General features: G+C 34.4%; 2 protein-coding genes across 2 annotated transcripts; both read right to left on the reverse strand.

Moving 5' to 3' along the window:
• LOC137400828 (uncharacterized) lies at positions 1 to 9,034 on the reverse strand. The gene is made up of 6 exons (XM_068087169.1): positions 8,973 to 9,034; positions 4,796 to 5,466; positions 4,565 to 4,671; positions 2,189 to 2,345; positions 1,811 to 1,941; positions 1 to 192 (listed from the first exon to the last, which is right to left on the reverse strand). Exons 2-6 carry the CDS (start codon positions 5,361 to 5,363, stop codon positions 1 to 3), a joined length of 1,155 nt encoding a protein of 384 aa, XP_067943270.1. The 5' UTR covers positions 5,364 to 5,466; positions 8,973 to 9,034.
• Positions 8,959 to 27,951, reverse strand: LOC137400829 (E3 ubiquitin-protein ligase TRIM56-like). The gene is made up of 6 exons (XM_068087170.1): positions 27,765 to 27,951; positions 14,535 to 14,742; positions 13,402 to 13,570; positions 12,554 to 12,698; positions 9,330 to 9,532; positions 8,959 to 9,246 (listed from the first exon to the last, which is right to left on the reverse strand). The coding sequence occupies exons 1-6, from the start codon at positions 27,949 to 27,951 to the stop codon at positions 8,959 to 8,961; spliced, it is 1,200 nt and encodes a 399-aa protein (XP_067943271.1).

Raw genomic sequence — 27,951 nt, forward strand, 5'->3', positions numbered from 1 at the left:
TCAAATTTCATATATTCCATGACCACAATTATAACCTAACATGAAATACATACTACTGTAATTTTCATATTTGAAGAGGATGCTTGAACCGCCCATGTCCAAGTATCCTTGGTGGCGGCCCATGTCTACTACATGGTGGCCCATGTATCCTGATTTGAAAGATACATGGGCCACCACTTTGGATGGCAGATTCTGTGAATACATGTAGTTGCACCTTGCTGCTATTTGCTGCTCAGGTAGTCTTTATGTAGGTCTATTCCACCACTGATTTTCAATCAGGTACTTAGCAAGACTATTTAGATAATAGCGTCTAAAGAAAAATATCATTTTCGAGGCCCATGTATCCTAGTCTTCCCCTACATTTTCTACACTCTAGATTCTCCAAAGTATTTTTTACTAAAACTGCTCTAAGGTGCAAATAATAGAAACAGGTGTATCTAACATGCATAGTTTTCAAAGGCCATGTGAATTCTAGTATTGAAAGCTGAAATATGTCACAATTTTATCAGTGAATTCAAAAATTGAGAGATAAATTGATATCACTTTTGCTATGCTTGTTCTTGTAAAAGAGAAAACGTCAGTTTTAAAAAGTATTTAGTGATTATGTCGATGTCGGTAGTTTCTATCCATTTAAATGCAAATAAAATACATTATATGAATATTATTGTGATAGCTATTAGATTGTGAACCTAGAAACCCACTTCTACACAATTATAGCCCTGCATTAATTTTAATTTTCTCACCATCTTTCAATAGTGCCAAAATGTATGACAGCATTTAATTTTTTCTCAATATTGCAAAAACCTCTCAGGAAAGCAGTAGTGCTGGTTTTAATTTATTAGAATTTAAAACCTTGGTAATAGTATTAATGTGTTTCTCAATGCGTTAAAGAAAACATATTAGGATATGTATCTTTACATCACTCTCATCTTGATCAGGCAGTTTTCAGTCTGTTTCAGAATGCCTAGATTAAAAACTACGAAAAGAGCTTTTACACATAAACTAGGAGTGTTTAATGTATGATCAGGTTGTCATAGGTTCATGCATAAAGAAGTTATTAATATATAGAGTAGTTGGATATCTCATTTCACACCTTTTTGTGTTGGTTTTGACATAGGCATGACCATAGATATAATAAACCTTTATTATGTGAGTAATAAAAATAAGTGAGGCGGATAAATAGCATGATGCAACTTAATTCATGTTGATGGTACAGTGAATCACCTGGTCTATGAATTCCTATTGACTTAACAGTAAAAACTGCACAACTTTTCCCTAATTTGTGCACCTGAGGCTGCACACTTTATTGATAATATATAAAACTGACTTTGGATGAAAAAAGCAAAAATCTTAGACACATAGTAATGGATAATACCAATGATTTAGAAGCTTCTATATCGTTGATAACAAAAACAGTGACCAAATAATAATTAAGATAATAACAAACTAATGAATCAAACGAGATTTAGAAGCAGTTGAACTGGACCACTGTATTAAACACCCATTAGACATGACTGAAAATAACTAAACGAAATAGTTTTGGTCTGAGGTTGATTGAACTAGATTCTAGCTTTGAAGCAGCATGGTGCATTCTGATTTTAATATAGCAATTTACTCTAGTTTTGAGTAGATTGGTGGCATGCACTGTGCATGTGAACTTTCGATTGAAGTTATGTAATAAAACATACGTTAGTGTCTGTGATTTTACTTGTTTAACCACTCTTTTTGTGACACCATAGCTCTCCATGTGTGAATGTAAGCTATGTTCTGCAGCATTACATATTCGGCCTATCAATGAGTTTGGGGTCACCAATCCTCCTCCGTTCTTTAGCTGAGATAGGGTTATGTCATCACTACTTCTACTTCCCACTACTTCTACATCGGTAAAGAACTTTTTACAGTCATCACATTTTAGCTTGAGACTTCTGATGACATAACCAGCTGATAATAAACAAAGGAACTTGTATCCAATTGTGGCACTAACCTCATTTGTTCTCACACTCACTGTTCAACTATCAGAAGTGATAGAAATGGGTCCTTAAAACAGCCATTGTTAGTAGATCTATTTAAACTTAGCTCTGCTTGTACAAGATGGAGTAAATTCTTTACATTAATGTAGAGTCAAAATTATTAAAAGGCAGTATCATTATGTCATTTATGCTCTCTGCCAACTTAATAATATACTGACATATATCTGCCAATGGTTTGGTGATGTCAATAGTTAGAAAAAATTCCTCATCACCGAATTCCTCATCTTCGCCTTCCTCAGCTTTTGTCTTTTCCTTCTTCTTTTTAGCCAGATATTGTAGTAGGAGTTGGCCAGTTTTCTCAGCCCTGCTCACATTCTGATCAATACAGTTAACACTCAGACTTGGTGTAATATCTGCTTTTATGAGCATTGCTCGAAAGACAAATCTAAAGCACTATGCATCCGGGGTTATTGTTATAGCCACCCCTAGATTGTATCTTGGATAACAGAGTCTCGGTGTGATCCTGGTTGATCTTAAAGGTTAGGAAGTAGTTGATGCAATGGTAGTTGCTGAAAATATATTGAGCAATTCTATGACCAGATTTGGCTGCTGACTCAAAACCAATGATTAAGGTTTTCTTGTTATTCTCCTCTAGCAGCTTTCCGTTTGGCATCTTTAATTGACATAAAAAGCTTATGATATTGTTGAGAACTTCTTATTTTGAGTTCACATACCTGGGGTATTGTATTCTCCTCTAATGGTCTTATTTGTAGTCTCCTCTATTTGGTCTTATTGTTACGTTTATGACTTAAAAACTAGGGTGACAAGCATGCTTTCACTACTACACTCATTGTTTAACTGAACACTCTGTAGCTGTGATGCACATCACTGTTACATAACGTAGTGAAAACAATAGCCATTAATATGCCTCACTTTGGCTCTATTGTAATGATAGCTATTTCCCAATCTAGGGTTTCTTATATCTATAGTCATGACTCAGCTGCCCATGGCACAGCAAAAGAATGAAGTCAAAAATTGCATGTAATGCTGAAAGTATTTTGATAAGATATAGAAAATTACTGTGTGTGTTTTAGCAACATAACTTGTGATCTTACTTCGCATCTAGTTACTTATAGGTGACATGTCCCAAGGGTACTAATATCCAGTATTACAACGCTGTACATGAATCTATGTTAGTAAATATAACCTAGTCATTGTGTATATGTGCCCTTTAGACCGTGTAACTGCCAGCATTTCCATATTTTTGGCCTATTTTCCTCCAAATGTCACATGAATATGTTTCATGCCTGTTGCTAAGTAACTAGAATTTGTTTGGTTTTAACGTTCATTCTGATTTCTGAGAGCCAGCTTCTCAAACAGCGAACTCCAAGCTAGCTGGTAAGAAGTGATAAAAACTTGGGAATCGCCAGGGTTAGTGGTGGTAATGATTGACCTACATGTAGATAGTAGCACTCATAAAGCTGTAAGCCATGAGGTCAAGGTCATTCTAGAAGTTACACACCTATCGGCTTTTTGGACCCTATATTGTTGTTTGTGGTAGGTTAGCTAAGGTCTGAGGAAAAAGGAGTGAAACAAAGTTGCTTGCAATTTTTGTATCGCTTCTTCATCATTCATGGAAGTTGTCAACTTAATAATAGGCCAGTAAAGCTGCCGGAGTTGTAAAAGGAAATTCAAGGAAGACTGGCCTTTGATGATAAAGTGCAGATCTTTTGAAAGATGCACGCTGGTCAAATTGCTTAAGAGCCTTCATGTCTTCAAGTTCAGGGTACTCTTTTATAAACAGCCAATGCCTAGTTAAAGAGAAAGAAAAATTTTCTCAAGAGGCAACTAAACAAAGTGTAATAAGCTAAAAAGTTATCTTTTTGAAAGCTACTGTACATTTATTTGCATAAGCACCGAGCCGAGTGGTATCTTTCGTAATTTGAAGTACTCTACAGAATACTTAAAAGTTGTGCAGCCTTTACTGAAATCACTCTGGCGCATAGGCAGTGAATTAAGCGTTTCGTTACCACGAAAGAAATCAGTGTGATATCCACCTATTCATAAGGTCGTTTGCAAGTTGCACATTTTTAATTCAAATCTACTAGATTATTATGTATTGGACTAGGTTTCTTAAAGGAACTCACTCAAGTTTTAGTATTCAAGATTTTCTTAGTCAAATCATAAATCAAATGTTTGGTATTGTAAAAAGGAATTGTGTTACTAGGAATATAAACATAAATCAATATAAAAATATTTTATAGCTAGCATCTAAATATTGAGTATGAATTATATTAAAGCAAAAGAAACATGTAATAATATAAAACGGTGATTCGAATGAACAAACTTGATATGGTTGTGCCTTATCTAATTGTGATCAAAAAGACAAAGTAAACTTTGGTATCCTATTTGTACAATTCTTACAGTTTGTCAAGTTTTTACAAAATGTGATCAAAAAGACTCGATACAGGTGGACCAATTAAAAAGAATTTTGCTTTTCTTTATTTGATCCCATTAATATATTTGAATTGCTTGCATGAGTATGTCAGCCAGTGTATGGTGAGTTGCTAATGGCTAATCTTAAACAGACACACAGATTTGCCTCTCCAAGTAGGGACTGCCAGTTCATCTTTTCCTCTTATACTTATTTGTCCACAGATGTCTGGTAGATTGTCATTACTAATATCCTTCATCCTCTCACCTACCAACAAATATTCTGTATACTAGACTGTGTAGTAAAGATAAGAGATCAAGTTAGTTGTTAAACCTAATCAAGTTACTTTAACATCATTTTATACAGACTGAAGATTTATAAAGAAACAAACCTTCAGGAGAGATGATGTAGATAGTCTTTCTTTTAGAGCTGACATAAATAAATCCATCAATGTCAGAAGTGACATTACGAACCCTATCTAGTCCTTTACAAGACCAGATGGTGGTAATCTGGTCATCCTCTATTCTGTATCTAGTAAGAGCATTTGAACACATACTCAGTGCTAGCAGGTCTCCATCTGGGAGGAAGTGCAGATCAAATGGCCATATACTAGGAGTTAGAAGTCTTGTTGATTTAGTAGAGAAGTTGAAGACTACTAGCTTCTTCTCATCAGGGTTAGTAGCAACTAAGTAGTCTTTACTAACAGCTGCTAAAGGTGTTCTATCACTTGAATAGCTGAAGGAAAACAACATCTCTCTCTGGCTAACATCAGACAGGCATTGATAAACAGTCTTGTTATCTCTGTTATGTTCCAGCATATAAAGTATGTTATTGTATACCGCAACAGATGTAACTAGTAAGCTTACACCTCCGGGTGCAAGTTTGATCACCTCTGAAGAGCCTTTATTCAGACATCTCACTCCATCAGAACATCCCAGAAGAAGTTTCTCATTTACCATATAAGCAGCTGAGCAACATCCGCTGTTAGTAAAGTGTTCAAATTTAAAAGTCAGTGAGGTGGGGGTAGCAACTATAACTTTGGCTGCTGAACAAATTGTTTACCTATAAAATTCAAGCATAACATCAAGGTAGTATAGACACATTTTCATTGTTAAAACTTTTGGTGGCTACAGAACATTTGGCTTAAGCAAATGACTAGTAATTTTTGTGTCATACAATATAGTAAAATTGAATAGTCAAACCTAATAGTTAAAAATTCAATAGGGAATTAAGTTTAAACCTTATACTCTAAGTTAGTCACAATTTCTTTTGGATAAGTTTTGTCAATTGACTAACTAATAGCCTTGCAACTCTAAAATGGCCATATCCTATCATATATATTTATATAAATAAGTGCCTGTGTGGGTGGGTGTGTGTAAGTGTGTGTCCATGTATGTATGTATGTGTGTTGTGCGTGCGTGGGTGTGTGTGTGTGCGCACGTGTGTGTGCGTGTGCGTGCGTGTGTTGGAGTGTGGTATGTGTTAGAATGTGGTGCGTGTGTGGAATAGGGTGTGTATGTAGTGTGTGTGGTGTGTGTGTGTGTGTGTGGTGTGCGTGTGGTGTGCATGTGTATGTATGGTGTGTGATGTCTGCGCGCGTGCACTTTGTAAAAAAATAATCTTATCACCATTTGAACTCTAACGAATCTATTTTTGACCAATTTAAATGACAAAATTCGTTATTTAGAGTAAAGTGGAGCCTCGGTTTTTGAACGCTTTAGTGCTCGACCCACTCGGTTTGCGACCAAAAAATTTGAGAGTTGTTTGCCTCACATCTCAAACATAAGTTCAATTCTCAAGCAAACCAGAACATGTGCATTAGAATTAAACGTTTGGAACAGTTTTAGAAACATCATGGAAACATTTATTACTATGGGCCCAAAAACAAAGAAAGAACTTGCGGAACTGCAAGAAAATGTTCGCAAAAATATTGATTTTGAAAAGGAATTGATAGCTGAATAGTAATATGGTGTGTGTGTGTATCTGTGTTGGCTAAAATGTTTTGCATGGCGAAATTGACCATAAGTACCATCAGAAAAACCATGACCAGCTTAAATGTTTGCTAGTATTTTAGCAAACAAAAGCCGCAGGTATTGGAAAAAGTGGAAAAATTTTTGCTTATTTTCGTATATGAAAAGCAGTTATTAAGGAAACTCTGAGTGAAGATACAATTCGTGCAAAAGCAAAACTTTTGCATTAAGATTTGATAAAAAAATATCCTACCATCATTTCTGAAGGGCTTGATTATAAAGCTAGTAGAGGATGGTTTTAAAAGTTCAAGGTAAGAAGTGGTATACACTCCGCTGTTCGTTATGGAGAGGCAGCACGTTTAGACAAAACATCTCCTGATGACTTTAAAAATGAATTCAAGCAATATGCCAATACCGAGCAATGTGCTTTTTAACAAGTGTTCAATATCATGGATGAAACCGGACTTTTTTAGAAAAAAATGCCACGAAGAACGTACATCATTTGTGGGGAAATGTTGCTGCCAGGCCACAAACCGATGAAGAATAGACTAACTATCTTGTTGCGTGGGAATGCTAGCAGTGACTTCATGAGGCTTTTAGTCCAGCAGTAAAAATATTTGGAGGAAAAGAAATTGCTACCACACTGCTGTCTTCTTATGGATAATGCTCCTGTTCACCCTTCAGGTGTGCAAGAAAATTTGACAGAGAAATTGGATTTTATCAAGATAAAATTTCTCCCTGCAAATAGCACACCTGAACCTATGGACCAGCAAATTATTGCAAATTTTAAAAAGTTGTACACTAAATTTCTGTTTCAACGACGCTTAGAGGTGACTAGTGGCACAAACCTTACCCTTCAAGATTTTTTATAAACTCATTTTAATGTTTATCACCGCATCTCCCTCATTGACACAGCTTAGAACCAAGTACCATACAAAACTATGAACTCGGCATCAAAAAATTTCTGTACCGAGAAAGTTGCTGGTACCAGCAGTGCTGCTGACATCAAAGAAGGACTGCGAAAAGGCATTCAACCAATTGATGAAGCTGCCAGTATAGACCAAAATATTGGTTTAGAAATGGACAGCGGCAATGTCGAAGAGCTCCTTGACAAACATCGGAAAGTGCTCACCATTGAAAATCTTTTGCACCTTCAGGAAAAACAAAAACAGGTGTCGACAAAAATTTATTCTGATAAGAATGACGTCAGGAAAGATGCCTCTACTACAAATATGAAAGAAATTTGCGCAAGATGGAATTATACCCAAAATTTTGTGAAACTTTACCATCCAGATAAATCTGCAAGCAGTAGAACAGTTTGTATGTTTAACAACGTTGTTATCACCATCTGGGACGACACCTTCTCTACTGAAGATATTTGCTAGGTAGACAGCTCCTCCAGTTGAGTTACCTTAAATTGTTTTGGAGGAGAATTTTCCTTCAAAGATGTGGAGTAAACGTGTCATTGCTGTATATGTTTTCTTTTTCATACAATTTCTGGTGTAACTGATCTGTTGCATTTTTTCTGTTTCATTATCAATTTCTGCAATTTTTGGTATTGTATCTTAACCTTTAATGTTTTCAATGTTTTAACAGCAGAACATACAAAATGTTTATTTTTTGATTTATTTTTTATCACCAAAAATAAAAAATATTTTAATAAAATTAAACACGATATATATCTACTTGTTTTTATTTACATTATGCAGGATACAGTACAGCTTATGATGTGAAATGTTAAAAAAATACTTTACCAAAATTGTTTTGTCGACTTGGAATGGAATAAAATTTACATATATTAATTATAATGGGAAAATTGTTTCGGATCTGGAAAAACCTGGCTTTTGAACAACCTTCTGGAACGGATTATGTTCGAGAAGCGAAGTCTCACTGTACTCCAATATTCTTGCTGTGACTGTAATTGAATTTAATAATAAGCTAAATTTCTCTGTATCATCATACAGACAAATTTTTCATTATGTTATAAATATTTTCAAACATTTGATAGTTTTTACTACTCTATTTAGATTATGTATGCTGAGAAAGTTAAATTTATGTTTTTTCTTCAAAGACCGCCTGAACCATAAAACTGCTTTGCAACCCAAAATTTTCTGCATTTGTATTGTATTTTTAGTAAACAATACAAACAACTTTAAACTTATTCTAATTTTAAATGAAGCTTCTAGATCAAATAAAGATTTCAATTCAGACAGGTTTCTAAAAATTATTTTGTGGAAAAATCCAACAGTTTTTCATAGCCATTAGGGAATTGTAAACAGTAACAAATTAGATTGTTAATAGCCATTACACAGGTATAGATGTAGAGCATAGTGTTCTAGTTGCTAATATTAAATAAAAATCATAAAAACTTCCCATAATCTAAATTTAAAGACAAAAGGTGGGCACCAGGTTAAAAAAACATCTTTGTAGGATATCTACCGGCTATTTTAGTGTATAAAATTCTCGTTTGCTAGAGCTAAAAATGAATAATAATAAATGGTTTGTTCAAGCTTTAAATTGTGTAGTAAAATCAAGATTTACTTTGTATATTGTATTCCTTTTTGTTTTTTCTACGAAGACTTAACTAACTCAACTCACCGGTATGTATAAGGGCTGGAGTCCTTGTAAGTGGACAATCAATCATTACATCTGTGTTATTCACCACCTCATCTGTCATCTGCTGCTTCTGCTCAACCTTCTCAATCACATGACTCTCTCTCAACCACTTCCTTAAATCTGAACATGATTCTTCCAGCCTCTCTTTTTTAGCCATCAACTCTGCGTTGTATGACTCTACTTGATCTGTCAGATCTCTCTGGTACTCATAGATCTGATTCTTTAGTTTGTCACTTTCCTTTCTGATCACTTCAATCTGTCAACAAATCATATTCAAGACGATATATGCTTATAATCGAACTGCTGACAATAGAACAAAACATCAATACATCAAACTACCTGTTCATCACGGCATCTTTCTATCATCTGTATTCTCTTAGCACACTCAACTTCTTCCTCAGCTAGAACCTTCCATATATATTTGTCTGTTTTGCAGATCTCTGTTAACTTCTCACTAGCAGACTGAAGTAAACTGGTGAAATGTGCAGTTATTTCCTCTTTCATGGTGTTCAATGAACTGAATGTGTGATCAGTCCAAATGTCTATAAAGCATAAATGGTAAAGATGGACAGTGCATGCAGAAATCTTAGAGCATTTTGCAGAATAAACAGCTCGGAAAACCTTGTTTACCAAATTTTTCTGTTACAGTTAAAATGCCATTTTGAGATGTTTTGCCTTAAGAAATATGATTGCTCATATTCTCTTTTTAACTCTGTACCATTGAATGGAACATTAGGCAAGCTATAGGTACCAATATTGAAATTAAATTTATATTTTGAAAGTTTTAAAAATATATTGCACACTTTATTTTAAAATTATCTAAAAAATAAAATTTTCTTTATCCTGACACTTTTAAAAGTAACCAGTACAAAGTGTTTATTTATATTACCTGTGTTATATGTATAAATATATTTTTTTTTATTGGCCACAGCTTACCAATGCCTGAACAGCACACATTTTTATATGTAGCCCAGTATTCGAACAGTTAGTTGATCCGTTAAGCAGTAGTTTACTAATAGTTAACAGTTTATCATAACTTTTAACTATATACAAATGCTACTACTAAATATATTGCAACAAAGATAATAATAGACTGTGAAGTTTAGTGGATGGTCAAGTTGACACATTATAACCAACAATAAACTTAGTTATATAACCAAAAGAAAGAGCATTTGGCTTACTGTCGAAACTGAAAGTAAAATTCAATTGACAATGTTTAATTGAGCACCAAATAGTTTCGCTAGTGTAGAACAATTGTAATTAAAGTTTAGTAAGTAAATGCTTATTGCAATCAGCATAAACAATGATTTGACTGCAATATTATGTAAACGTAAAGCACATTAATAACCAGTCACCTATTAACATATATTTGCAAGTTTTTGGTCTAAGTTAAATCAGGCAAGATTATTTTGAATTGAATGCATATTTGAACCATGAAATAAATATCAAATATTAGTCAAACAACAGCTAATAGCTAACACTTTCGGTACAATTGAAGTGGTAGGCTAAACAGCGAAATAACAAAAGACCAAGTAAGCTGTTTATCCATAACCTATCAAGAGTGTATTTTCAGTCAAATGGTAATTTGGAAAGTTCAATTCTAGATTTTCTCAAATCCAACCCCTTTACGTTCTGGAAAGAATTAAAACAAATAGGTTACTAATAACACCGCTGCATATTAGCAAAAGGGCTTAAAGGTTGACTTGCAACAAAGTTCACATTACAGTTATATGATATCAAGAGATTCACCATGTCTTACTCTGTTGTGTTGTAGGTGCAAAGTATGTGGGAATGTGATTACAAGCTCTTAAAAAATCAAAAACGAACAGTTAATCGCAGCCACACAAGACCGTCGTAGTTTGGATTCTCTTTCCAAAACGGCTCAAATGTGACGTAGTTGTTACAGGATGGTTTTCGTTTACACTTTCACGCAACCTTATTCGTCAAAATATTTTCACAAATATCCTTCACGCATTCAATAAAACCATGTCTACTGTTCTTACGCGTCTGTTTTATTGTCATTGTAATGCTGTCACTTTTAGCAGTGATATCTTATAACTTACTGTGAAAATTCATTTAATTTTTTAACCTTACCTCAAACGAGTACATGTCATTGTCTGATAATCATGACAAGCCTGTTGGTCACCTGTGATACTTGACAAGTGCTGCAGAAATTATTTCCGAAGTATTGGGTCACATGATCAGATTACGACTCGCCGATTAGACCAAACCGAAACAAAACTGTAAAGTAGCGAGCATCTCTATTTGATACGGGGCCTTTGGTAAAACTCAAAGTTTTTGTCATAAACTAGTGCTATGATAAGTTTTATATGGAGCTTTTTTTTGGCCTTTCAATTCACGTGAGAACATCACGTGAAAAGACAATAACCAAACTGTAATGACTACGTCAGATAAATAAAGAGATTACAATCTACAGCGCCTTTTCGTTTTTGAGCTTTTAAGGGCTTGCAATCACATTCCTACATATTTTGCACTTACAACACAACAGAGTAAGACATGGTGAATTTTCTGATACCAAATAACTGTAATGTGAATTTTGTTGCAAGTTAACTTTTAAACAAAGCCAACAATGCATTGTGGCCTATCAAAGACCCATCAACAACTAAAGAGACATTAGACCTGATATGATTCAAGCCTTCTGTTTGAAGAACATGACATCTCCACACACTGAAATAGAAAAACAGATGGTGTGTTTGGTAGAAAAAGATAATCATCTAGAATATTTTACACAAGGAGGAACTGCACTGCTGATGAAAACCCAAAGCATAGATCGACTCAAAAGACTATTGGCAAATAATATGCTCGCTACCTGACGACTGCTTTCAGGAATAATTGCCAAAAAACTGGAAGAGCAAACAAGTCAGCATAGAGCCAGCTGTCAGAAAAGAATGAGATGCTAAACTAAAAAAAAACAAACACCACCTGTTGACAAATTGGACAAGCTGTCAAAAGAGCAGGATATGGCATATCAATTTCGCTAAAGTTTAATTGGCTGAAAGAGGGCCTATGAATCAATGTGCTACAGTTTGATCTCTAGGTGCCCACGGTTTTACACTGTTCAGCCTGTCTTTTTGTCATTCATCAAAATCCCAATGATTCCCTAGTAAACCGAGCTTGAAGCTATTAACAAGAAGCTTGTGAGTTTTTGTGTGGTGATGGACAAAAATAGCAGAAATGCTACAACAATTGTATAATAACATTAAGCAATGACTACAATCCAGCTAGCAAAATTGAGACAGTGTATAGTTCAATGCAACAATCAATGCATATCAAGTGCAGAAAAGCGTGCTATTAGGAATGACTAAGATCTTGAGCTGAGTGCTCATTTTCCCAAGTCCCTGGTCAAAGATTTAAGTTTAAGTCGATGCTACCAATTAATGTGTATGTATATATATTTATTTATGTATGTGATTATATATAAATGTATGAATATTTATACATAAACATACATACATTGTTTAATATCCTTGTTTTATGAGTAACAATAATTATATGAATATATCTACCTTGGCAGTTCCTTTCTTTTCTATTACATCTCATACATATAGAAAGCTGACATTTATCGCAGACTTCAATCATATCTCCACCATGTAGTTTACACATGACTCTCCTGTATATCCCAGGATGCAACTGGTATGTAGATATTGGTATGGTCTGATGCTTTTTAGCAAGCATAAAATTGTGATGCTTCAATACAAAAAAAATACTGCTAGTATTTGATAAATAACAATAATAATTTAATATACCAAGAAAAGAGCATCATTACTGTTTTATGTTAAATTATTCAACAAATAAGTCACTATTAATGTTATAGCTTAAAGGGTCAACTATGTAGAATAAAACTATTGATAGAGGTGATAGATAGGCAAGTAAATATAGTGAATGAGTGACACTAAAGTTTCATTTCTTAGGTATTAAGGTGTATGGTATCATGTAGTATTATATTGAACCAGGTATAAGGAAGATGCCAGAAATAATTGATGTGAAAATATCTTCAAGGTGACAACACTTACTCATGTAAGCTGAACCACTGCAGTCATTTGGATGATGCCTCCTAATGAGGTAAGGATAGCAAGTATGTACTCATGTAACCATGGTACAGTGTTCTACAATGCTACATGCGCATCGTGTTAGGAGAGTTCTAATATTTTATTTTTATCATTACGAGTAATAGGTGACCAAAGTGTCAACTAGATGACATCAATGATATACAGCCCAAATTGGGGCTGTATATCATTGATGACATATTGGTTTTCTTGAGGGTTGATAGTAATAATAATAACTGTTTGAACATGAAAGTGCATGGTATCTTAAAACTTCAGCAAATAGTTTCAATAAGCCGGCAGCAAACATTGATGAAGAATTTCATTGGTCATGATAAATAGAGTACCTGTTGATGAGTGTCACACATCATCACTGCGCAGTCAATACAGTAGGTGACAGCTATTTGTCCATCACAGTTGTCACAGCCACATGTGAGTGGTGTTGGAGTTACGCTTACTTCAGTGTCCAGTTTAGCTTTGGTCAGCTCATCAACTTCCCTAATCTCATACTCAGTACTATAACAATGAATAAGCTTTAGCAGCTTTTCATGAATGACCAGCTGAATTAACAGCGTTGCATGGGTATTAAAAACAGCTTATAAACAGCTGCAGGTAATGTCGTTGTCTGCCATTAGCTATTAGTCTAGCACATTGCCAATAGCTAATTTGGATAAGCTAGTATCCCTATTACTAAACTTACTAATAATAGCCATGAGGACAAGCTTTAATGACGTTGCGCTGTAACGTAATGAAGAGTAGCTATGCGTATTTTAACCAACATAATGACCTATATCGCGTAAAGGATCTATCAATCTCACGTAGCTCAATAGGTTCGCATGTCGTCTGGGGAAAGGAAAGTTTTGAGATCAAATCTTCTGCAATATGGGTTGCTCATCCCAATATTTTAATAGCTATAGCTGAACGAACCGAACACAGGATCAAAGAAACACAAACTTTGAAATTTATATATATAGATACTAGAGACAAAAATTAACCTCTGGTTTTTGTAAGTGTTGATATTATTTTTGAATAATTTCATCTGTGTATTTGATAGTTATGAAACAGTAGATCCATTGTCGGCATAAGCTCTAGCTATAAAAGACACCTCCCTAGACCAGCTAGTACAGATAAGAAGCACCACTATTAAGGGAATTTCATATACCTCATTACCCAGAAAGAAGAAAGACAAAAGTAAGTAATCAAATTGAGAAGAACAGAAATGTAACAAGAAAGGTTAACTCTAAAAACGTTAGCTCTACCAAAAAAATGTATCTTTATGTTGTATTCATTTCGCCTTTGAATTTAAAAAATGGTGTCCCATAAATGAGTTAGTAACATAAAGAAAGAGTATCCACTTATATGCAACTAGCATTGCCTTCACTGAGTGACGAAAACATGCAACATCTTCTAATGCCAAACAAGTGTTTACAATAATGCGTGGTAGCTGTAACCAAATTTTATCAGAATATGTTCTACTTACAGACATGATCTACATCTGATATTTCCATGTAATGAATAGTCTTCCTCTAAACATGTCTTACAGAAGACATGATGACATGGGAGCTCTCTAGGGTCAACCATAGAATTGAACTGTTCATAGCAGTGACCACATCTGTAGTTTTCATCCAATTGTAGGTCAGCCATATTGTTGGTAATTTTGTGATTAATAACACACTTGTGGGATGAACCTATGGTCAGAGTACAACAATTAAACAGTGAGTGTTAAACATTCACCTTTATAATAGTTGTATTAGCATTAGAGTTCCGGTTGGGTCTAAAAGTGTTAAACTTACTGAAAGCTCTAAACTCTGTTCAGAAATATAGCAGATCAATGATTATTATAACTTTAGAGTGTTCTATGCCATGCCACATAGTGAATAGGAGCTTGTAACATGTAACTACAATGAGTGTGAAATGGCTTTAAATAGTTTTTTCTGACAAAGAAAGGCTATGATTTCATTGCCATATTATGCAGAGCAATTCTTTTAGAGATTACATTTGTGGTAACGGAAGTTTAAAACCAAACTCCTCATTTAGGCTATTAATGCTGACTGACATGTCATCATATATTACACAAGGATTCTAATAGGTTAACAATGTTACGAGTCAAAAAAATAGCATTGACAAACAGAGTAATATAACCCAAGTGTTAGTTTTATGAAAATGATTGCTATGCAATTTCAAGTACAGTTGGCGATGTTATGAGAAGTACAATAAACCCCAGCCAGGCACCATATTTTTTATTTCAGCACATAGACCACACATTTCAACAATGCCCTAATCACAGTTGTACAGTGTTTTAAACACTTTATATGCATATATGTATGCTTTCATAGTTTGTCTTGTTTTTTTATGCGTTGTAATCATAACCGCATACTTACAAGTACCTCATACTAAAGTAAAGTGGCATACAAATATACTCAAGATGAAAATTACTCTATCAAACAATGTCCAAATATTAGTTTAGCAATGCTCTACATGCACTCTACACATATCTGTATGATTTCCTACTCTGAGTTATTTTTCTTGTTCTTTTTATACTTTGCAACAATTAAATCTGACTTCAGTTGAATCTGCACTATTGTTCACTTAATGTACATACAATCAGTGATGAACAAGGGAAGTCAAAAGTTCAGTGACATCATCTCTCAGGGAACAATCTAAAGTGTTTGTGAGTTCTTGTTAAAGGATTTCAGATCACATCATAAGTACTCCATCAATATACTACATACATATTAAGATTCATAGCGAAAGCATGAGTACACTGCCTGTTATGTTTTGTTTGCTAGTTATCTAATTTATATTATGGTTACTGTAGATACTAACCACACAGTAGAAATTGGTTAGAAAAATATATTTATATGGTGAACAAACTTACCATAAAATCTCTAATTGAATGCCACCTCTATTTGATCGCCACTTTGACTATCTTTGATATATAAGAACCCATAATATAAAAGATCAGTGGAAATGTGTCCACAAAATCTTATTAATAGCAAATCGTTTACATGAATAACAATAAATTCTCTCGTTGTCCAATTTCACAGCTTTTCGATTTTTTTCGTTAAAACTTTGAAAGCAACACCATAGAAATAATCAATAATTGTCTAAGGCTAATATTAGTTCCTTGTTTAACGAGGTCTCGGTATTTTGAAGTACATGTACCTATATAAAAAATGGTTTAAATCTATATTGGTTGATGAACTTTGAAAGCAACACCATAGAAACACTCAATATCTGTCTCAGGCTAATAGCAGCTTTTTTGTTTAACATGGTCTTAATACTTTGAAGAGCTTGTATATGAAAACGGTTTGCAACTTTTAGGCTAAAGTTTACATTTAGTGAGCAAATTTTTACGCGTTGCGTTTGTCATAAATGCAGCGCGTAAATGTTTTGCTCTGCCAAAAAAGTCTTTGGATGCTAATATTGACTGGTTCAGCAGCGCAGAAAAAGAGCTGAGGTTATAAAATATTGTGGAAGGTATTGGACAACAAGAAGAGGTTCGTTCCATCAAAAGCAACAATCAGAACGCAGGTATCCGAACAGAAAATGGAAATATTTTTGTTTAAAAAACGTTAACTTAGGTTTCTCCATGTAATATAAGCATGCCTTGTTTATGTAATTTGTTCATAATTATATTTTTGTTTCATTGGATAGATTATTATTATATAACTTATATAAATACGCAGATGTATGCATGTTATTTAATAGCATCCTTGCGACTATCATTACACAGCCTACAATGGATCGACGCTCACAACTCCACTTATATTGCAAATAAAAAGCTAGTTTTGGTTGAAAACTAGCAAACATGTCAATGATTGCAATGAGCTTTGATGCAACATTGTTAACTATAGATATAAAATAAAAATATGTCTTCAAGTTTATAATGAAGTAAAAATTGAAAATGCCAATTTCAAAGAATACAGGCTATAATATCAACGCAGGTCAATTGCAAGCAGTAGATATCAGCCGGTAAATATATTTTTCGGTTTCACAATGCTTATTTATTAAGAGATCTTTGAGAAGTTGGAGGTAAGTTAGCAGATTTATTGCATCCAAAAGGTTTAATATCGCTCCACCGGAAAAAAGAAAGCAAACTATAAGCGACATTCGCTCGCTTGGAAAATACTTAGCTATATTTATTTTTAAAATTTTGGAAATAATTTTTTGATGATGTCTTGGTTATGGTCCATTTAGTAGCTAGTCTCCTGCAAGTGCATACTACAAATGCTGCTAGACTAACATAGTTATTACGTCATGAAGTATTGTATTGAATTTCTGCTTGTAAAGCAAGATATGGCTATTTTGCTTCAGAATGTTTTAATGTATGCATGTTTCATGTTTGTTTATTACCCTGTAAACTCTATCATGTCTTATATATCACTATTATTATAAACTTACTCACGATGGCACACTGTACGCATGTGTATCACTTTTTTTTTGCAGGCACATTGTATACTATTACATTTATTCATAGGCATATAGACACTATTTATTTGGAATTTCTAATGATTCAGTTTCAAGAGTGTAGGCTTGCAAACATTGTTTTCATTTTATTACATACATGTACATGAAGCCATAATTGACAATCAGGTCTATAGAATTGGTATTTATTCCTTGTACTGCTTACTATTTACACAGTACACAAAGATGATCATTTAAAAGTTTTGCTAGTTTGCAGAACATGCGTAGTTGGAATATGTGGACATCGGTATTGATTGCACATAGATTATTATCCACTTAGCTCAACATCTTCACTATTACGTCAACCAGTAAAAATCAATGTAGTTTACACAAGCTGAGCAAAAGTGCACAAACTTAGCATATTCAAAATGTAATTAAGTGAAAAAACAAGTTCAACGCTGATGTTGTGTGTGGATTTAGAATAGTTATGCATAATATACTGTATATGTAATTTATTCTTAAATGTATGTAATGGTTTAAACTTAAAACATCTTCAATGACAAAAAGTTATTAAGTAGACTATTTTATGTGCATCTCAAGCATGTTTACTCTACATTCTTTGTATGAGATTTCTGTTTTGTTAGAAAATAGTAATTTTACAATAACCTTCAGAAAACAGCGTCTACATTGAACACTGCTGATAGTCGTAAAAATATTCAGTTTGTAGTTGCGTGCAATTAATTTTATTTATAATTTATTAGCACCACAATGTTGTACCAATTTATAAATATATGTTTTGCAATAAAAAAAGATTCAACAAATCAATACTCAGTGAAATCACCACTGAAAAACGCTTGCTTGTGCTATTCTTTACTTTTACACTAGACCTAAAAGCGAAACTGAATGGCATTTTCAATCCATCAAGCCTTAAATCAGAATCGTGATTTTAGTTTCTCTACTGTGTATTGTAAACCGGCAAAGCCGGTGCAACCTAAGGCTAATTAAAATTTTTACTAAATGGTCATCGTGAAAATACCATAGCATGCCAACAACAATAAACTACGTGCCAGCATAACTTTGATTTTTGCAAGTGCCGAAACCACTCCATCTATTCAGGTTTGAAACAAGGTTTACTAAACAGCGAGCAAGTTTTGCATCATCGATGTTTGAATACTGAACGACTTTTGTAAACTTTCATTGGCTAGCCTAGTCCCGCACTCAAGGATTTCCGACACACCCACCAACTCCCACACATACTGTACAAAACACACAACACAAACAACACTTGTGGTGGAACTCTTTGAGTTCGAAACTAGGCTAGCCCATGGTGAACTTTACTGTGTCTTATATATCACTACTATTATCAATTTACTTACTGTTGCACACTGTATGCATGTCTATTACATCTCTTTTGCAGATACATTGTATCCAATTGTATTTATTCATGAGCATATAGAAACAATTTATTATGCGTATTTTTCAATGATTTAGTCTTATGAGTTAAGGTTTGAAGATCTTGATTTTACTTTTCTACACACATGAAATCATATCTGACAAATAGGTCTACAGACTTAGTATGTAGTTCTAGTACTATTTATTATATACACAGTACACATAAGTTCTTATTAACAACCATTTAAAGTTAATCATGTATTCACGCTTTAAATATATTGTTAGCATTTAGTTTATAATTCATTGTTTACTATGACCATGTATCAAGAGGTTCTATCTCACCATGTATAAACTTCCAACTTAGTTGCAATTGCAAGCCAAATCTTCAAAAAATAGAAATAATAGAGAGAGAAATGATGTTACTATTTTCTATATATGTTTTTCTATTTTTATTAAAATTTTCAAGGTTAATACAAATGAGAAGAAAATTTATTGACAGATTTTCTGTCTATGTCATGTCACATGATAGATACATTAAAACAGATGTTTTGTGCTTATTATTGATCGCTCTATGAGTAAATTTTCTTGTTATATTTAAAAGTACAAACACCATAAGTAGTAGACAAAATAATATGAAAAGATGGAATGACGGTTTAGCCTTTGACTCACAAAGACAATAGCGCAAGTAGACCTGGTAATATTAGTTGAGGCTTGAAGAAGGTACTATGGTTGAACTGAATTACTATAACAAATTAGCTGCGTTATCTAAGCTATGAGTAGCCATCATTTAAAAATATTATTGATTGGCAGAACATGCATACTTGGTAGCTAAAGAAGAAAACTAGCCAAAAATCACTTAGTAAATTTGCTAAGGGCTTGCAGAGGCTTTTTCTTTTTCAAGAGCCAGCTGAGACTCTTTTTTTCCAAGGGTCTGCTGAGGCTCTTTTTCCACTTGTGAAGCCACTTCTTACATCACCAGCTGGCCTTCTGTATTTACAGACTGTCATATTTCTCGTTCGACTCTCAAAACCCACAGCGGTAAGGGACTGAGCAAGCAAGCATGGGCGAGAATTTTAGTAAGGGTATAACTTTATTTGGCTATTTTAATTTTTGTCATCAATGTTATCGTTTAGAATTTTGTGTATTTTAATGGTTTGACTATTAGAATAAAAAGTATCTGTTACTGGTGAACATCAATTTTGCTTACAATAGCTTAGTATCTTCACTAGTACCTGAACCAGTAATATTCACTTTAGTTCCCACAAACTGAGCAAAAGGGCCCAAACTAAACATAGTCAAAGTATAATTAAATGACTAAGAAACTCAACTCCGATGTTCTGTGTGGATTTGGATTAGTTACGCATAACGTAATTTTTCCCTAAACACGTATAACATTTTAAGCTAAAACACTGGTAATGGTAGCGATTTATTGAATAGGCTAGATCATGTGCATATCAAGCAGGTATACTCTACAGCCTTTGCATGATTTTGGTGTTTTGATAAAAAATATTAAATCTACAATCACCTTCAAAAACACTTTCTACGTTGAATGTGTCGCCGATGGTCTTTACGACCATCAAACCATGGGTTTGTAGTTGGGTACAATTGATTCTATTTATAATATACTGACTCCATAATGTTGTACTAATTTATAAATATGCGTTTTGCAATGAATAAGATTCAACAAATCAAATGTCAGTGATATTAGTATTACCGCTAAGAAATACTCGCTTGTACCATTTGCTACTGAAGTACTAGACCTAAAAAAAGCTTGACTGCACTTTCAATCCATCTAGTCTTAAATAAGAATCGCAGTTATATTTTATCTAATGTGAATTATAAACCTACGAACTCTGCAACGATCTCAGCCTCAATTTATTTGTTTACTAAAGGTCGTCATGACGCTACCGTAACGCGCCACCAACGAGAGACTACGCATCCGAATTGCTCGGTTTTTTGTGGCAACTACCAAAATCCCCGTTCCTTTCTCTATTTATTTTTAAAACAAGGTCTACTAAACAACGAGCCAATTTTCACATCATCGGTGTTTGAATACCGAAAGACCAAGTTAAAAGCACGCGCAGGTTTTTCAATGATGTGTAACAAATTGTAAAACATTCGTAAACGGTCGAACGACGATGTCTTTGAGAACGGAACTCTCGTGTGTGCGATATTTTTATTTCATTAGGTTTTACGCGCCTAACGCAATTTGAACGAATTATTTGAACTAAATGTGGTTTATTCGTGAGCAAGCACTGGCCATTGTTTTAAACATTAAATGCAGCTCTAGGTAATGTTCGTAGACAATTTTACAATGTTTGAATTTAGAGAGCCCAATATTCTTATCTTGGGTGTTAGATTTTACAATAAATTCAATAGCTATCGTATTCGGTAAAATCATACAAGTAGGGGTTGAATCATACCTGCCAACTCTCACGCATTGGGCGTGAGACTCACGCAATCACCCCAAAGAAAAAATGAAAATGCGTGAGATTTTTGCCCGAATTTCCACAATGTTATATATACTAACATCGATACATCAATTGCCCAAAACCAAATCTCACGCATTGCCCCACTCTTGGGTTGGCAGGTCTGGGTTGAATGTCAAAAGGTTTTAGAGAGTGTAATAACAGTCAGCAGATTATTTAGAATTAGAATTTCATGGAAGCTGGTCTTTGAACGTTAATTGACAATGTTGATTTTCCATATTGTATCAAAAATCAACCTTTGCAATGCGTTTTACACGAACATTCGCAAACGCCGCTGTGAAATGATTTAGTAGCACTATAATTTACCGTTGTGTAAGTTTTGTAGGTAGTTTCTACGGACACAATGTGAATTAATTAAAGTAGTACTCGGTTAAAGGGGAACAGTTTTCCATCACAAACAATGGATAGCTTGGTGTGTAGCAAAGAAGTTGTTCTTTAGTGGCAGTGGTAGCCAGTGGGTTGCAAGAAAAGTCTCAGATAAGATTTCTAATGTTTGTGCCATGAGAATTAGGCTATGAGGCTTAGCGACGATGCGCACCTACGGGTAAAGGGTAGAGTTATGCGGTTGGGATTTCCACATCTACTGTAGCTCTGCAGGTTTTTTGTATGTCCATCATTGTTTGTGATTGTAATGATGGTTTGTTGATTCCATTCACAACGATGTCATTATACAGAACGCAGTCCGATTAAGTAAAATCTAAGTTTGGTTCTAACATAAAAGAGAGGTGAGTTGTTGCTTCATAGATTTTAAAAATTTAATATCATGCATCATTTAATGCAAAACTTATGTGTGATATCTGTATAAACAAAGTAAACATACACTTTAGTTACATGGTAATGTTTCACCTATATACAAATACTAGCAGATTGCCCTGCGTTACACCGGTAATTAAAAACAGCTTGTAAATATTACATTACCTTTACATACATCACCTGCAACTGTTAGGCTGGCTAATGTAGTCTTGTAACTGTTAGCCCTGAGTAGCGCTTGGCATGGCAAGCTGCAACCAAAGTGTCTTTCTAATTTCAGTTAGTTTTTAACCTTTTACATGAGTTATAGCTGTCACACAGTAAAGAAACGCATACCGTTAGCGAGATTTAGTGACACTATATCTGCTGTCGGCCTCAGCAATGGCACCAGAGGTATGACCGTGAAGAAATCATATATTCAAGAAGACAAAGTCCTTGGATTAGGAAGTTTTAAACAGAGACATATTGAAGGAAATAATTAAGTAGTCATTACCTAATCATTTATTTAGCAAGCGCAAGATAAATAAAAGATACAAAGTGGGTCGGAGATACAAAATGTGTACCCAGGTCAACCAATAAGGTGCAGCTAATACCTCATAGCCAGCGCCACGAATTCCATTAAACTCTGCCCTCACAGGACCATACCTGTCAACAGTGTTCATAGGCTGATCACTAAATTAGTGGAAGTTTGAAGAGCTATCACTCATTGTAAAAAAATCAGACCTGACAAAACATGGCTGACTGAAACCTGGCTTGATGAGACCGATGAAAATGCTAGGCCAATTCAAGGCTTTAGCAACTATTGATGTAACATGAAAATCACCCTGGAGGGGTCGGTATTCTTGCTGCCGGCAGTCTCACAACTTTTATTATCTCCTCTCGCACCATCAGAACTCTGTCAGCAATCTGGGTCCTAATTAATAGCCCTCATTGTGCACTTGTCATCATCAGATGCATTTATCATCCTCTTAATGCTAGTGTAGCAGAATCCCAGGACCATTTATCATTGATCTTCATAAAGCTTAGTGAAAAAACACTCAAATACACGCTTTACGATCACAGAAGATTTCAATCGCCTACTCCTAGATAACATCATAGCATAACCTCAGAAACCTGATTGATTTCAATACCAGGAATGAAACCATGCTCGATATGATATCAACCGACTGCCAAAAACATGAGAATGCTATAGAACCTTGTCCAACTGCAAATAATGACCACTGATGCACCATTATTGATAATATAATAATTAGTTTAGGAGAACACAATAAAATTCAGACATGAATAATAAATGCGCAGAAAAAACTTTCTATATATCGTGCTATAGCCCTGAAAACTTGGCAAAATGTTTTTTATGCATGTAGTATACAAGACAAGGCAGCATTTTTTCGTCAGACCACTAAAATCATCCTGGACACACACTACCCTAAACATACAGGAAAGTGTTATGATAGAACATCTTAAATACAATCACAAAAAAACAAAACGTTCAACACCATAAGATAAACTTCTAATCAGTAGGGATTTCCTCACAGATGATCAGTTGGTTACATATATAAATTAATACTATGCTGGTGTGGGTGATAGAGCATTCAAAAGCAGGAAGCCTGTAGCCTTGAAACGACTACTGCTCAGTTAAACTTACTGAGAATCGTGGAAGCCAAACCAGCTGATAAGAGTTTGATGAAAGCAAAACAACTAGCAATGATGATTTCCCAACATAGCTTTCTATCGAGTATGTAGAGTATATCTGCATTCCAGTTCTCTATATCATATGTATACTGAGCAACACTGAAAACCCTCATATCTGGAAGTGAGCTGAGATCTCTCCGATCCCCAAGTGCATCAGACCGGCAGAGTTCAAGCATTATAAACCTATTTCACGGTTATTCCATATCAGCAAATTAGCAGAGGATTTTATAGTAAAAAAGATTTAACCAAGGCTTGACAAAATGACACTTACATCGCAGTATGCCTGCAGACTTAGTATAAGCACCACATATGCTTTGCTTCAGTATTTAGATTACTTTACTAATTTTTTGGACAATCAATAGACAAAATTTGCACAAATGCATGCTTAGATTTTTCTAAGGCGTTTAGTAGGCTGCAGCCCTCATTTTACCTAGATAAAATAAAAAGATAAAATTTTAATGATAATATTTTAAAACTATTAAGGAACTTTCTGACCAATCGTCAACAGTGTGTTAAGTATTTTGATAAATTTTCTGATTATGTTTCTATACAAGTTGGCAATCTCCAGGGTAAGGAGTTAGAGTCTGTTTTATGGCTGATTTGTGTTGATGTTTTGGACGTGGATGGTCTTTGCTCATTAAATTATGTGGATGATACTACATTTCTAATTACAGCCCTTCTATTATCAGTGCTATAGAATGGCTGGTGGTCAGAATAGTGTGGTCTAGAATAGGTGGTCCTCAAATAATTCCATGCTTTTAAACGCTGATAAGACGGTAATTATGAGTATCTCTTTATTGCAGTTCACATAATATAATAATGTTTTAGTAAATAAAGAAGTGATTATCTCCTCTAACATAAAAACGAATTCTATACGGGTAGTTGTTGATAATAATTTGTTTCAACAGCCATGTAGGCCAGTTAGTCTCCAAAAGTAATAGCCGCTGAAGACTATTACATTGGTTAATTGTAATCTCTGCTGAAGGCTTTAGGTCTCAATGTTGAAGGTTTGAAAACATTTTATACATCTAACATCAGATTTTTACTACTGTATGATGCATCATATCTGATTGTCACACGATTTACTATCTACATCTTAAAATAATTTGAGTAACTTACTTCGTAAGCTAGTAGTCTAAACTTTAACTAAAACTATAGCTGTGTTTTAAACCAGTTTAATAATTGTTATGTTACGCATAACGGTCTACTGTGCTACTTAATAACTTCAAGCGTTGTAAGTGTGAATATTTTAACTGATGTAGTAAATGTCATCACAATTATTCATCTCGAAAGTCAGTTGTACAATTGTCGATTGTAGTGTAGTAATTCAGATCGTTGGTTTCAAGCCCAGGAAGTTCCATGGTTAAATCCTTTGCGCAGCGAATCTTTCATTGCTGGATTATAATCATTATAGCTGTACATATGGACCCTGAGAGTTATATCAAAAGTATATAGAATATAATCATTATAGCTGTACATATGGACCCTGAGATTTATATCCAATGTATATAGATTATAATCACTATAGCTGTACATATGGACCCTGAGAGTTATATCAAAAGTATATAGATTATAATCATTATAGCTGTACATATGGACCCTGAGATTTATATCCCATGTATATAGATTATAATCACTATAGCTGTACATATGGACCCTGAGATTTATATCCAATGTCTATAAATTATAATCACTATAGCTGTACATATGGACCCTGAGCTTTATATGCAATGTATATAGATTATAACCACTGTAGCTGTACATATGGATCCTGAGATTTATATCCAATGTATATAAATTATAATCACTATAGCTGTACAGATGGACCCTGAGATTTATTTTCAATGTATATAGATTATATTCACTGTAGCTGTACAGATGGACCCTGAGATTTATATTCAATGTATATAGATTTTAATCACTACAGCTGTACATATGGACCCTGAGATTTATATCCAATGTATATAGATTATAATCACTATAGCTGTACAGATGGACCCTGAGATTTATTTTCAATGTACATAGATTTTAATCACTAGCTGTACAGATGGACCCTGAGATTTATATCCAATGTATATAGATTATAATCACTCTTGTTTATAACAGGTGATGTTGACGCATTGATAACTATATATATTTTGGCAGCTGCTTCGTTTGGTCTCTAAATAATGTAAAAATTAGTGCATACTCTCTCAAATGACCTATATTTAAGAGAAGTTTTAGTAGTATATAGAGAGCAGATCTACACACAAAAGTGACGGATCCAGCGGGGGGATAGAAAAAGGGGGTTGTGAATTAAATTGGCTAGGGGTGTAGATTGAATCGTGTGGAGTTGAATGAGATGTTGGGGTTTGGGGGGAAATTGTGGTGTAGAGTAGGGGGTTGAATTCGAGGGGTTACGGATCTGCTCCTGGCGTAATCGGCGGATTATCTGTGGATGAGTCATCCGATTAGCGGGGGATGAGTCATCCGATTAAACGCGGATTATCGCGGGATTAGTCGGGGGAATCGTCGCGGATTAGTCGGGCGAATCGTCGCCGATTATCGGTGGAATAGTGGGGGTGAATATCTGGGACATCGAGGGCTGGATGGTTTTACGGAGTGGATCTCACGGATTATCGAGGAGAGCGAGAGATTACCTACCGGATGAGTGAGGGGGTTAATATCTGGGACACCGAGGGGTTGATTTTCCGGAGATTGTTATATATTTGAAACATGGAATATATATGAGAAAGTGTTTATGTGCAAAGTGGAGAATGTTATATATTAGAGAACGTTGAATACATATGAGAAAGTGTTTATGTACAAAGTTATTTTTTTTGAAGATTTGATGTTTTTGTAATGTTGAAGCTCTTGAATGGTTAAGAATTTTAAGGATTTTTATTTTCGGTTTTTTTTTATATATGTTGAATGAAAGATCAGTTTTATTACAAAATTATTCACTTTAAAAGATATATTTATATGTATTATTCATTATTTCCATCATCATTTCGTTTCAATAAAAATAAAATAGTTTATGTTTAACTTGAAATATATGAAATGTACAAGTGGATAAGTCACAATAAAGATAATATAGTATAAATGAAACATTGAATATATATAAGAAAATGTTCATGTACATTCTTTAAAACGGAGTGTACAAGTAGATAAGTCAGAATAAAGATAATATAGTATAAATGAAACATTGAATGTATATAAGAAAATGTTCATGTACATTCTTTAAAACGAAGTTTGTATCGAGTTGTTCATCAATCACTCATCGTCATCGGAAATAAGTGAGATAGCAGGATCCTTTTTGCATTGTACCGAACTCTCGTAAAATCTGCTTGCTTCTTCATGTCCCATGACTACTACATCGTAGTATTCGCGAGTATTGTGAGATGTTACTAGCCCCTTGTATATAATGATACCCGGATAATTTTCTTTCAACGAAAGGGCACATCTCGAAGGCATCGTTAAAGTTCCTTGAACTTCCTCTCCATCAACTTTGGTTGAAAATGCTACAGTTGGTACCACATCCACATTGCCTTCAGCATCTTTGTATTCACTTGCTCCAACATTGTGATAGTGGAAAATAGATGGTGCTTTGAACTCCTTGAGATGACGAATCTCGAAATGTTGTATAAGTTTTTCAAGTCTCTTCGATCTCAGATTGGCTAGAGTACGTTTCATGTCCGAGGGAGTTGAGGTTCCTTCTGTTACTCTTCTTAAGTCATGGTAACTTCCCTGTCCATTACTCTTAGGTTTTAATCCAAGATATACCATAATACTTGGATAAGACAGCGATCCATCCAGAAATCGTTGTGGAGCAAATACAGCAGTAGATTTACTAATCCCATTTTCCACATAGTTGAAGTGAATGATACAGCACGCTCCATGGATCGAATGAGCTTCTTCCGTTTTTGTCACCTCCATAATCAATCCTATTGAAAGATCTGACATTCTCTGCAGTGATTTTGCTTCCATTAAAGTAGCCTTACTTAATGTTCTTAACTTGTCTGCCACATCTTTTACCCTTTGCTCCAAATTCGTTTCGATTTGGTTGGACTTCTTCTTCGTAGGAGGAGTCGTGTTAGAAAGAGTTACAGGTGACATTTTCTTTTTCGACATCTTCACTGAACTATTCGATCCAGGTTTTATCACTCCAGATTGAGTATTATCCTCCAT

The sequence above is a fragment of the Watersipora subatra genome, chromosome 7 (genome assembly GCF_963576615.1).
Source record: "Watersipora subatra chromosome 7, tzWatSuba1.1, whole genome shotgun sequence".
NCBI lineage: Eukaryota > Metazoa > Bryozoa > Gymnolaemata > Cheilostomatida > Watersiporidae > Watersipora > Watersipora subatra.

What these genes read in the sequence shown, in the direction of transcription:
- LOC137400828 (XM_068087169.1), bottom strand. Translation starts at nt 5,363, where the DNA reads ATGGTAAATGAGAAACTTCTTCTGGGATGTTCTGATGGAGTGAGATGT. An exon ending in CTACATCATCTCTCCTGAAG is followed by an intron (nt 4,672 to 4,795) that starts GTTTGTTTCTTT and finishes ATTTGTTGGTAG; the next exon opens with GTGAGAGGATGAAGGATATT. An exon ending in CAAACCATTGGCAGATATAT is followed by an intron (nt 1,942 to 2,188) that starts GTCAGTATATTA and finishes GTTTATTATCAG; the next exon opens with CTGGTTATGTCATCAGAAGT.
- LOC137400829 (XM_068087170.1), bottom strand. Translation starts at nt 27,951, where the DNA reads ATGGAGGATAATACTCAATCTGGAGTGATAAAACCTGGATCGAATAGT. An exon ending in TGTGTGACACTCATCAACAG is followed by an intron (nt 12,699 to 13,401) that starts GTACTCTATTTA and finishes TTTGTATTGAAG; the next exon opens with CATCACAATTTTATGCTTGC. An exon ending in AAAGATGCCGTGATGAACAG is followed by an intron (nt 9,247 to 9,329) that starts GTAGTTTGATGT and finishes ATTTGTTGACAG; the next exon opens with ATTGAAGTGATCAGAAAGGA.